At 50.0% G+C, this 13,079-nt stretch overlaps 1 protein-coding gene across 1 annotated transcript in view; it reads right to left on the reverse strand.

The window, feature by feature from the left end:
* The window catches only part of CORO1C (coronin 1C), a 40,633-nt gene that overhangs the window by 18,388 nt on the left and 9,166 nt on the right, over window positions 1-13,079 (reverse strand). The window contains exon 2 of the mRNA XM_061374771.1: window positions 5,322-5,521. Within this exon, the coding sequence (XP_061230755.1) occupies window positions 5,322-5,516 (195 nt within the window). The 5' untranslated portion in view covers window positions 5,517-5,521. The remainder of the gene's footprint in view (window positions 1-5,321; window positions 5,522-13,079) is intronic.

Raw genomic sequence — 13,079 nt, forward strand, 5'->3', positions numbered from 1 at the left:
GGAAACAAAGCTCCTTGTTCTGGAGTGCTCAGGCCTAACTGGATGCACAAAGCGGGGGGCGAAGAACAACGCGGTGCCAGGAATCCTGCACAAAGCCAACCCTACCCGAGCAGGGAGCTATAAAAACCATGGCACTGTGTGGCTCCAGCAGATCGGGCATCACAAAGCACAGGGTGGAGGGTTCCAGGCACGGGGACAGCCCTGTGGAACAGGCAGAGATGGTGAAGCTCATCGTGCCCTGGTGGGAGAGGAGCTGCAGCAGCTGGGGGCTTGCGGCTGAATGGAGAATTGAGGAGGCAGGAGCTGTTTTCAACTGCAGGATGCTTTATACTGGAGAAGGGTATGTTTGCTACAGAATCCTTCACAGGGTTAGTCATGGCAATCAGCTACTCACATGCTGGCTTTAAAACAGGAAAAAGAACACAACCCTCCAAACCCACCCAAGCTGCTAAGTCCCATCACTCAGAGCTGGGTACACAGCATGGCTCCAGCAGTTCAGCTCCTGTCTGTCCCAGTTTCTAGAGGGAAGCTCTAAACGTGCTTCAGAATTACATTTCAGCCTCAGGTACCTTCTAGCTGAGGAAGCCCTCTGGGCAGAAGATGCAGAGATTCAAAACAGAGACCTGTTGCCCAGGAATTACATTACAACTGATAGAGAGTTCCTCTTTGTTCCACCCCTAAAATATAACTCCAAAAGAAGTTAATTCCCATTAGTGAACCAGGAGCACCACCTTCCCAATTGAAGGAAATTCAAGCAGGGACCTCAGGTTTAGGGCTCCGGGATAAAGTGGTAAAACCCGGCTGCAGCTCAGGGAGTGGTGGAAGACAAGGACCCATCCAGAGAAAGCAGAGCTGCTGAGCAGCAGTGCCCAGAAAGGATCCACAGGGAAAACCAGCCTCATGTCACCCCGACACACCCATCCACAAGATGGAACAGATGATCCAGGACTCCAGCGTCAGCCATGGTGAAACAAACTGGGACCAGTACAAATGCGTATATATGGAGGAGAGAGAAGGAAGTCTGGACAGATCCCAGGAAAGAAGCCACTTCTGTTGAACTCATTTTGTCTCTGGGCTTCCAAGAGGTCAGTTTTAACCTCTGCACACAGACAGGAAGGCAGATGCGGCTCATGCAGTCCTGTCCCCATGTAGCACTCTCTCAAACCTGCTTGCAGACAGAACTATCAAGCACAAGAACCATTTTCATTGTAGGACAAGGCCTTAAAACTGTACAAACCCTTGGCTGACTGTAAACCAGGGGACAGTTTGTGCTGCTTGCTTTCCTAGAGAAATGAGATTTATCAGCCACGCTGCCTGCCCTCTTCCCAAGCACACCAGAACCACTGGAGGGGGAAAGAGAGAAAGGGCATGGAAGGGAATTGGGCACATTCACTTGATGCTGAGTGGATGTAGGGAAAACCTGCAAGAAACTGATGGGCTCCACAGCAGCCAAAGCCAAGATGCCAGTAAGTTATTTTACTTCATCTCCTTCCATCCACACTCCACCTAAAACTGCCGGAAGGACTCAATGAGCCCATCACAGCAGTTCCTCCGCAGTTTGTTTTATGCACAATCCGGTGTTTTCCCACTCCTTCCTGGCGGGATGAGAACGTGGAACAGCTGATTAACAAGTTACATATGCCATGGTTGAACATTAAGGCATGTCCCTTGCAGAACAACATATTCCTTCGAGAAGGTCATTCCTGAGGTGTGCTCTCACCCACACACATGCTAATTGCCTTTCAGGGCACCCATATGATCACAGCCTCAGCAGGAAGAAGGCAGGCACACAAATGGAAGAGCTAATAAAAGGTATATCCAAAGGGACCGAATGAGCTCCTCTGAAGGCTTTTATATAACATCCTTGCAGCTGAAGGCATCTTTATACAGGAACTGAAACAAAACCCTTTTGCAGCAGTTTTTCCTTTGCAGATACAAATTGCAGAGGTTTTCTGAGGAGACAAAACCCTGCATCCAGTTCTGCTGTAATACAGACCCAGAATCATGGGCTAAACCCAGGTATTTCAAGTCACTTTCCCAAGCCCATCAAGAAACCCACAAAGGACTCATTTGGGCTGCAGAGCAGGGATCACACATCAAGGTGGGCGAGCATATCCCCCACAACACCTCTGCTTTGTGGCTGCCCCATCCCTGGCAGTGTTCAAGGCCAGGCTAGATGGGGCTTGGAGCAACCAAGCCCATCCAAGCTCCAATCCCTGCCACGGGCAGGGACCCCTTCCACTGGAGCAGCTTGCTCCAAGCCCCTGTGTCCAACCTGGCCTTGAGCACTGCCAGGGATGGGGCAGCCACAGCTTCTCTGGGCACCCTGTGCCAGCGCCTCAGCACCCTCACAGGGAAGAGCTTCTGCCTAAGAGCTCAGCTCAGTCTCCCCTCTGGCAGGTTCAAACCATTCCCCTTGGCCTGTCCCTACACGCCCCTGTCCAAAGCCCCTCTCCAGGTTTCCTGTGCTCCAGAATAAGCAAAGGCTCCGCTGCTTGCCCCTGGTGTGCACAACTGCTGCTGATTACGATCACCCACACACCATTAACTGATATAAACTACAGCACGTTTCCCTCCAGCAGCCCCACCAACCTGCGGCTACCGCCACTCTCAGCCGCCCGGACGGTGCCCGTGGCCCTGTCCGGAGCCTGGGAAAGCCGTGCTCCCGGCAGAGCCCCTGCACACGTGCACGCACGACACCTGGAAGCTCGCACGCAGCCTCCCCACCGCCACCAAACCCGGCCCAGCTGCACAGGCCCCGGCTGCGGCTCCCGCTCCGCACCGGGGTTGTGCGGGGCCCTTGCGGCGGCGGCCGCCCCGCAGTGCGGGGCCTCCCCTCCCGGCGGCGGCGCGGGCACGCAGGGGTTAACGGGCGCGCACTTGCCGCGCCGCGCCTCCGCCCCCGCCAATCAGCGCGCCGGCGGACGGCGGCCCCGAGCGCTGCCATGACCATATAAGGTAAAAAAGCCGCGGCCGCCGCAGTGCCGCTGCGGAGGGAGCGGGCGCATGCGTGTGAAGGGGGGGAGGGAGAGGCGGAGGCGGGAATGGCGGCGGCGTCCGGTTAACCAGAGACACCGGGAATCAACACATTTAGCCCCAAAATCAACCAGACAGACCCAAAACCAGCCAAACACCCCCAAAATCACCCCCTGAGCCCCTGCCCATGAGCCGGCGGGCGCAGGGACCGAGCTGCCAGGCAGCAAAAAGCCACCGCCGCGAATAAAACACCCGAAAAGCACACCACTGGTGGGGCTTGGGAAGGAAAAACCCGTTTAAAGGGGGTAAGAACTCCCTCTGCAGAGGGTCAGCCACCTCTGAAAGGTCTCGGGGTGGCTGGAATGGAGCGGGCACGGCACAATTAGGTTCTTGAAGGGCTCATTGGCGGCCCAAAGGCCGGGCACTGCAGCAAGTGCAGTTTTATGGCTTCTGCTTTAAAATCATCCCAAACCCGAGGTTTAAAACGGGCCCTTTCTCTGCCAGCTGAGTCCAACAGGAAGGATCTCGCTGTGGGGATTCAATGAATATCTCTGCTGAACCAGGACTCACTGTTAGGGTGGTGAAGGAACGAAAGGATTTCATCAGCCGAGGCTATAAAAGTCAATGAGGAACACAGGAACTGGTTAGAGCGAAGCACTGCAAAAGAACGTGTCCGGATGGGGGTTAGGGAGGGAGCTCCTCCAGCTTGGCACGAAACCTGCTCATATGTGAGCATTAAATAGGTGTACGGGGACGGGAACACTGAGGGCACAACGGCAAATACAGGGGAGGAATAATGAAATCAACAGAAAACCATAGCAAACTAAGGTGGTATTTTGAAATGTGAGGAGAAAAAAGATGTCAAAATGAGCAGGAATTCCTGCTAGGGACTAATAAAACATTGGGAAGAGAAAAAAGAGGGGTGCACATCCTCTGCCATCGCAGTGCAACTGCTTCTGGTGTTGAGTAAAGCATTGATTTCTAATGGAGATCTATCCCATCTTGGCCCAGAGCAGGACGTATGGCCCAAAGATGAGCCCAGAGCAGAGGACTTGCAAGGAAGGGGATGTTCATGAGCAAAACGGAGCTACTTAAGGAGGCTGAAGGGGTTTGGATGGGTTCTCTTAGCACAAGTGAGAACGCGCTGCCTCTGTTCCTGCAGCGTGCTTGCCATGTGGGATGCTATATTCAATTCTGGTCACTATTTCTATATATAAACAGGGCAGATCTGCAGATGGAGCTCTGAAAAAAGGACAGGGCTGATGAGAGACTGAGGACATCTTAAGTGTATAGTTAAGTCACAAAGAAAACGAGGCAGAAAAAGACTTTCATCACAAGAATTTCCTGGTTAAGCATCAGGAAGGGAGATGAGAACATCACTCGTAAGATGCTCTGTATGCAGTATTGGGGGCAATAGGAATTTATCTCAGACACTGCTCTTTCTCATTGTGTAACACTTTTATAACACACAACTGTAAGAGGCTGCCTTGTGCCCATCTTTTCAGCCTCCCCAGTTCTCACAGCTGATGGACAGGAGCCTGACTTCCCTGTGTGTTTTATAAAGCACATCCCTGGGGCTCTACAAATAAATTCAAAGCAGAAGGGAAAGAAGCAGAGTGCGCATACGGGCTCACTGGAAGGTTATTTATTGGAGACGTAGCATTCTGCACAGTAGAAAGCATAAGGGGTGTTTCCCTGCTCAAGATCAGATGAAGCTCCTCTCCTCACTGTATCAGGTACTTGATCTAACTGAAGTGTAATAAAGCCTGGACACAGCCTTGTGATCTGGGAGAACTGCAGTACAGCTCCCATGGTATTTGGCTGTTTTCTTACTGAGATTATTTTTATACTAAGATTATTCTTATACTGTATGGACAAAGAATAACTGAAGGGGCTGACAGCAGTCTAGAGCAGCTCCAAGGCCAGGGCCATGAGGAAATGCCCATCTTGGACGGATGCAAAGGAACAAGCTGGTTCCAATACAGGGCTGCAGGGCATATTTAGGCTCAGGTACATTCCTGAACTAAGTGACAGAGCTCAAAAAGCTGAACCCCTGACAGTGGAAATACCTGGCCACAGCTATCATAAATAAAGAGGCTTCCTTTAGGAGCGTGATTCTACACAGAAACTTCTGCCACGAAGAACTGGCTCAGATTAGTCAAGCAAACTGCTTATTTACTGCGTTTAATGTACAGGAAGCATCAGACTGATTACAGACATTAAACGGATCCTTACCCAGCACTACGGAGCAACATTTGTCACCACACAGCAGAGACTTCACAGCCTTGATGTTATTCATAAACAGGCACCGAAACAACAAAGCTGAGCAAGTGAATAGCACTTACCTTGTGCAAAGGCAGCACGAGGAAGGCTCCGCCGCCGCTAGCATCTACTATTATTGCAACAAATCGGGGGTTTACTGCACAAAAGGAGCTGTCCCAAGTGACACGGGACACGCGGATGTCGTCGTAACACTGGTCGTTTTTCACCGCCTGGCCAAACACGTGCCGGAATTTGCTCTGTCGTACCACTCGCCTCATCGTGTCTGCGGAGAAGAGGAACGGCAAAAGGAGATCAGTTACGTGTGCAGGGGGCCTCCTGCTTGCCCAAGAGGTGACAAGAGGACCCTCTGGTCTGCACCATCACCCCGCTTCAGCAACACACAGAAACACTGCTTCATAGAATCATAGAATGGGTTGGGTGGGAAAGGAGCTTAAGATCATACGGGTCCAAGCTGCTGCCAGGGGCAGGGACACCGCACACCAGACCATGTCACCCAAGGCTCTGTCCAACCTGGCCTTGAACACCACCAGGGATGGGGCATTTACCACTTCTTTGGGCAACCTATTCCAGCATCTCACCACCCTCACAGTAAAGAACTTCTTATATCCATCCCATTACCCCTTTTCCTATCACTACAACCACTATTTCACTTGCTATCCCAGGACCTTGCTTTAGACCTGCAAAGTTCTCAGCCAGTTTTGCCTTTTTCTTTAGTTATTCTTAAATATTCAGGTTGTTTTGTACCAAAACACGACTGAACTGCACTTCCAAGTCATTTTACAGAAAGAATTTGCTGGGGAAGCATCACTTTTCCCATTGTAAACGGATTCCCTTATTGCAGCAAAGGAAGCTCCTAATCCTAAAAGGAGTTTTTACACAAGTCTCCACATATTTTTGGGGCTAAATCTGGTCTCGGATTGGAGCTTGTTTACTTTCAAGTCAGACAGGGTCCAGAACATGTAAATAAAAATGCAAGCTCTCCAAATCCGGTGTTCCTGTGAAGTGGTTCCACATGCTCCCCAGCTCCCAGTTCTTTCTTCTGACTCCAAAATCTCACTAAGAAAATCATAAAATTAGGTTTCCTAGGCAGAAAGGAGTAATGGAAACAAGCTAATGACTCAAATTAACCTCGTGTGGCTGCAGCACTCCTGCTCCTGAGAAAAACCATCCTCATGAAGGAATAAGCTAGAATAGAGGGAAGGGGATGGGTGGAAAATCATGGAATCAACGAGGTTGGAAAAGACCTTTAAAATCATCAAGGCCACCATTAAACCATGTAATCAGTCAAGGGCCTTGTCTACATGGGGTTTCTGAGCACTTGCAGGGACAGTGACTGCAGCCCTGCCCTGGGCAGCCTATTCCAATGCCTGAGCATCCTTTGGGGAAGGAATTGTTCCTCAGCTCCATCTAAACCTCCTCTGGTGCAGTTTGAGGCTGTTTCCTCTTGTCCCATCACTTGTTCCTTGGGAGAAGAGACCCAACCCCACCTCATTACAACCTTCCTGCAGGTAAAACTCCAGCACCTGAACTCTGGAAGAAGACATGGACACAACACCACATGGGAACACCAACCCTGGAAGAAAGCAAGAGTCCTGCCCTCCATGTATGTGACCTATGGACCCCTCACATCTGGGACAGGCTTTTCCCATCATACAAGGTTTCCTCCCTCCATCAGTGCTCGCAGGAGAAAGCAGAGCCTCCATATAGAGTCTTGCTTTTACATATGAGAAAAGTATTTCTGCCCTACTCTCTAGGGAAGGCAAAAGAGAACTTAAAACATAAAAATAAGCAGAGCCACCTCCTATCTCTCCTCCCAGCCGGTCCCCAAGCACACACGGAGGCTGGGAAAAACTTGGATTCATGGAGCTTCTCGCTCCAGACCGATCAGCCTGAAGCTCTCAAGTGAGAGACTGGGAACACGACAGCTCCAGCACAGCTCCCTGTGCACACACAGCCTGTCTGCAGCACGAGTGATAAAAGGTTGTGGGGCTGTCGCTGACTGCAAAGGCTTTGCATGAAAAGCCTTGAGAAAGAGACTTCAGAATGATCCCTGTTCAACAAAATAAACTAACAGCGACAAGGAGCTGCATAAGAGAGGAAAAACACTCATCAGAGCGGGGAAACAAGCAGTCACATAATATGTTTGAAGGGAGAAGAACGTTACAATTAACACAACAGACAGCTATCGAGCCAAACACTCCGGTGTCTGCATAGATAGGGGGAAATAATCCCAGTATTTGTTTCCCACCAGATCACCCTGACCACATCCAGCTGAAGCATTTGGGAATGGGCACTGGCCACCCCCACAAAGGCTCCATCTCCACTTTGGGGATCTGCTATCTGCCAGAGCCATCATAGCCACCAGTGCACAGAGGGTCGCAGCCCAAGCAGTGAGTGAACTGCTGGGGGAAACACCAGCTTCTTAAATACATACAACCACTATGGGGTCGGTTTTGAGATGGGGACAGCTGTCCCCAGGCATGGGGTGAAAGCCACACCACTAGCGATGGCCTTCAGCCACCCATGACGTGGTGACACAGCGTGAAGGGCTCTGCCTTTATTTCCAGCCACTGGGAATAGATGGGTCCTCCCTGCAGTGTTTCTCATGGTACCATTTCTATGCTGGTGTCCTCTTAAATCTCCCAATTCACTCAAAGCTACAGAAGTTCCATGAACACCCCTGTATTACAAACTCACACGGTTTTAAGAAAAAAAACCCCACAAGTGTCATCTTTAAATGCAAAATTTTGTGATTTATGGGGGGTTCAAGACATCCACATTCAAAAGAAGCTGTGTATAAATTATTAATGACTGCTATCACATTATAGATGATGGGAGGCTTTTCCTCTGTGCTTACAGAATTGCATAACGTGCTTTCTGCCAACTACTTCACAAATAAAAGGCCTGCTTCATGCAGGGCACACCCAGTGACACCAAAGTGCAATAGGAAGTCATAAACCAGGAGCTGCTCCCCAGCCCCAGCTCCAGGCAGGAACATGGAATCCAGACACCAATCTCTTCCTATGCCGGTAATGCACAGCTCCCCAGGAGTGTTCCTGTTCAGCCCTCCAGCTGGATGGAGCGTTGGGACAGGCAGTACCAGTGGGATGGTGAAATACCAGGAGCAAACCATTCCACACATGGGACATAGTCAAGCACCTGGCAGTGAAGCACACGCACTTTGGGGGTTATAAATACAAGTGCTCACAAGTGATGTGGGGTTTTGTCTTGTTTCCAGGCAAAGGAAGAGATCAGGATAGCCAAAATGGATGGGAGAAGCTGCTGAAGCAGATGGTGCACCGTGCCTGGAGGTGGAGCGCTGCCAGAACAGGGGCTGGTGGGCTCCCCAGGGATGCATCCCAGCGGGGACGGATGCAGGGATGGAAGACAAGGTAGGGCCATATTCCTGGAGGGAAAGGAACGCATGATCCCAGCCAAGCCCTGCTGATTCCTCACTGAGTCACTCACAAAGAAAAGGTGAAACTCAACTCAAACCCCCCTGCGAGACAAGAAACACACTTTACTATCAAGCTGCCCGGGGCCCAGTTGAGAGACACCATAAAACCACGCAGTTCCACACCCAGTTAATGGATTGTGCAGACTCATTCAGAGACCTGACAGACATTTTCATCCCAAGAGGGCTCCTCCCTGCTATGAGCTGTTTGGGTGCTGCGTGCAGGAAGGGTGCTGCCGCGGCGCCTCTGCATCCACCGCTTCGAGCGAGAGCAGCATCACCCCTTCCACCACCAGCGCTCGCGGTGACACCAGGGCACCCTGAGCACACAGGGATGGTTCTCACAGAGCCTCAACACTGCAGGAAGCTTGCGGCCAGCTCAGCCCTTTCCTCCTGTGGAAAACACCTTGCAGCAAAACCCTGCTCGCTCGGGGTGTGCAGCTCAAACAGGGGAAGGGGAAAAGCCCTGCTTTGTGCACAGTCGGTTTTCATGGCAATGTTCCTATCCCACTGTGCATCAAGCTTAGAATCTGATGGTTTAGGAAGGTAAAGTGAAGGCTTAGACTTGCCACGCTGAGCTAAAACACAGTAAATTGCCCAGTGTCAATGCACCGTGCACCCATGGGTTTTTCGATTTGGCTGCTTTAATGCAGGGAATGCGGATGTTTTAGTTAAAAAGGATTATTTGGATAGTTTGGATAATGGTATCTTTCCTTCATTTGATCAATACCAGAACATCACCCCCAAAAATATGCCTGTCTCAAATACCAGATACCAAGAGATCTGCCACCCCTTCCACTAACAGAAGAGAAACACTCTTTATCCTATGGTGAATTCTACTACTTTATTCCCCTCAGTTTTACCATTTGATGGAAAGGGATTTTTTGTTTGTTTTCTATAAATGACTTTAAAAAATGCAAAGAGTCAGAAGTACCCAAAAATACCCTTATTTGTTCCGAACGGATTTGTTCAAGCACACCTTCGCTGCCCTTTTCCCACCTACGGCTCATCATCCTCAGCAGGAACTCTCTGATGAACACATGGTGAGCAGCCTCCAAGTCCTCATTTCCATAGCAAAGGGAGTGATTCTTGGCGTTGGATCACAGCCATTTTGATCTGGCAGCTCTCCAGAGGGAAGGAAGGGGGGAGATGTGCAGGCTGCAGTTAGAAAAGAGCAGGGGCTGCAGATCTCTGAGCACAGACAGTGAGCAGGTGAAAAACAAAGCAGGGTTAGCTCAGTCCCCAGCACCAAAAGTCATCATCTCCCTACCCCAGCCTCTTGTGAACATGTGAATAGCGTTTAGTATCTCATTTGTTTCTCAGTACCGCAGAGCATCCCCTCCTCCATCATCTGCAAGCAAACCACAGCTCAATTTGGTTGCCACAGGTTCCTATAGCAGGGCCCTTTGCAGGCTCAATGTGGGCAGGAGCTCCCGGGTTGGCCCCTGGTAGGATGATCAGATGAGACCCCAACATCTGAGATGATTCACCATAAGGAAAGACTGATTCAGCCTCTATGACACACAGAGAGTACAACCTGGCTGGCTGAGCGACCCCTGGGAAGTGACTATGGAAATATCTGAGTGGGCAAGAAAGCGCATCCCTGGCTAATAGGGCTGTGCCAGGCATTCACTCTTAGGAAATGGACTTGGAGCTTTAACAAGGAAGTTAATTAGATCATTGTCTGTGCTGCTGAATCTTTGCTAAGGAGCTGGAACCGTCTCCATACACTTGCTAGACAGGAAATATTGTCTCTTTTTTTGGGTAAAGTACAAATTTGGAGGATTTAAACCCTCCCAACTGGGAGCTGAAAGGAGTTTCGATACTGCCAGAGTTACAGCCCTCAGCAAAATCCAAACAGAAGCGCTAGACACCCTGCAAAGACCACTACAATAGAAGTGCTGACAGATCTACGACCACACTGATCTCCTGGATCCCACTCCGGGACACACGGCATCTTACACGTCCTGCTGGGGACGCAGCAAAGAGCCTTCAGAACTCATCATCCTCCCCCCCTGAATGTCAAGTGCCTTCCAGCTGAATCTTACCAACCTTTTCACTTGGTCTCCCACTGCACAGCTCAGCCACTGGCCTTTGTGTCAGCGTTTAAAAGGACCTTAGAAAGGCAGGATGCCATCAGCCACGCTTGCACAGTGATACTTTTCATTCCGTTCCTTTCTGATCTCCCATCATGATGTGTCACAAGAGTTACCATGAGTTTGCCCATTTTCCTGTTTATAAAGGATTTATCTGTCTCAAGAAGCCAACAGATGTATTTCTGTGGCTTCGGAGGGTTTTCAGCCTGCTTATGCAAGAGGAAATGCATCCTGCTAGGGAACACTTACAGGAAAACCCCCCACTAATGGCAAAATCCTGCTCAGCCCATGTGATTGTGATCACTTATGGAAAGGGAGGCATGGGGAATAAAAGGCTGGTTTAAGTCACAGGCAGCCAGAGGCTACTGCTGAGGGGGGTGAAGAGATAGAGATCCACTGGATAGGGAGAACATCCCTTATAAACAGTGGGTACTTGGGACTGGAAAGGCTCTTTTCCAAATGGACTTTATCAATATAAGCTGTTGATGGTGAACCCCCAAACTCGGAGCCTTATCAAGGTTGCATCCACTTCAGTGGCAGCTTTGGAATAAATGTAGTCTCAGATAACTGAACAAATGAGAAGCAGATAAGGAGGGAAAGAAAATAAACCAAGGTACAAAACAGGCAGTGCCACCAGCACCAAGTAGCAATGATGGTTAATACCAGGGGACACCTGCCTCATTTGCTGTGGGTTGGACAGGGTGCTGGGGACACAGCAACATGGACAGCCCAAGGTCCTTCTGAACACCTGGGCTGAGATGCTTGAGCCTCATCTGTAAGAGAAGGGAGTGCTCAGAGATGAAACCTTGAAGAATGTTATAATCCTGAGCCAATAATGAGGCCAGGGATGTTTCAACCTGAGGCCTAAAGGCCCCCATCATGGCAAAACCACCCTCCCTCCCAGCAGGGCTGAGCCACATCTGCAGAGCAGTTGGCCATCATGGAGATAAGCACCACAAGGAATCTAGTAATTCACTCTTCAGAGCACTTTGAACATCATCTGGTAGATAAGGTGCAGCCACATATGGAAGGAGGGATATAAGCATTCAGGTTTTAAACCATAAGGAGACCACCCCCCCATTGCACTTCCTGCTCCATCCCACCACTGCAGGCATCACTGCCTGCCCAGCAGAGCAAGGCCTGAGCTGACAGCCCTACCCCACTGCATGTGAAAAAGGGAACAAGTATCACCCAGGTTATTTCCTAATCACTCACTTGCGGTGTTTCTTAACTTCACAGCACTTGGTTGTGCAACCTCTGTGGGTTCTGTAACCCCTGCGTGTGCACGGCATGTTGTACACCAGCACACACACACACACGTGTGTGCCTGCGGGCAAGGGCTGCCTCCTGCTTAGTCCAGCTGCACACATACTGCACATGAAGACCTTACAGCCTCACCATGCTGCAGTGTGTTAGGAACACCTCAGAAGACTCACTCATCCAGAAGAGAAGCCCGCCAGATCATTTCAAGGACAGCATTTCTGAGCACACCTCTGGCAGAGGAAGGGAAGTGAGACACATCCGTGGGGGGAGCAAGAAGCAAGTGTTTGCTGCCAGCTCCATCAGTGGAGCCACACAGATAGCGAGGACAGTGGAGACCATCCTTCCTTGAATCCAAGGAGCATGAGCTGCAAGGAGCACGCTGACCACCACAGGAGCACATATCCTATGGCGAGTTCAGAGCCATGACTGGCACCAAACCAAGAGCAGTCAAATGCCACCACTGTTAGAGTGGAGAGGCACTGTACCACCAGCAAGGCTTCATCTCCCTCTCCAAGCATTGAGGGAATCAGTGAACTCAGTCTCATGATATTAAGTCTTGCAATATTTGGGCAAGATGGAACAGGGAGGGAAATAAATCACATGGCCACAAGAATTTTTGCTTGTCCCTAAAACTTCACATGAAACCTCTGGCAGCTAAAAGGAACAGCCACAAAGACCCTGATGCAGTCCTCTGCTTTCAAACCTAATGCTATCGCCTCTCTGGTATACCCTTTCAAATCAATTAAGTCTATTGCTGACAGCACTTTTGTTATCAGATGTTCAGAGTTATTTAAACCAAAGGTGAACACTACTTACAGATGGTCACAATTCCAAAACACATCAGACTTGTCCACAGATGATTTTCAGTCTTTGGTTACTTTAGGCTAGGTTGAGCAAGAGCCTGCCATCTGATTTCACTTCATTTGAAAGACAAAAAGCTGGAATATGAACGTAATACTGACATTTCCAGCTGTTCTACCACTGGCAAGATTCTATTCTGGGATGGG

Source organism: Neopsephotus bourkii, unplaced genomic scaffold (genome assembly GCF_033783945.1).
Source record: "Neopsephotus bourkii isolate Nb327-2 ecotype Australia unplaced genomic scaffold, CSIRO-AGI_Nbou_v1 NB_1652, whole genome shotgun sequence".
NCBI lineage: Eukaryota > Metazoa > Chordata > Aves > Psittaciformes > Psittacidae > Neopsephotus > Neopsephotus bourkii.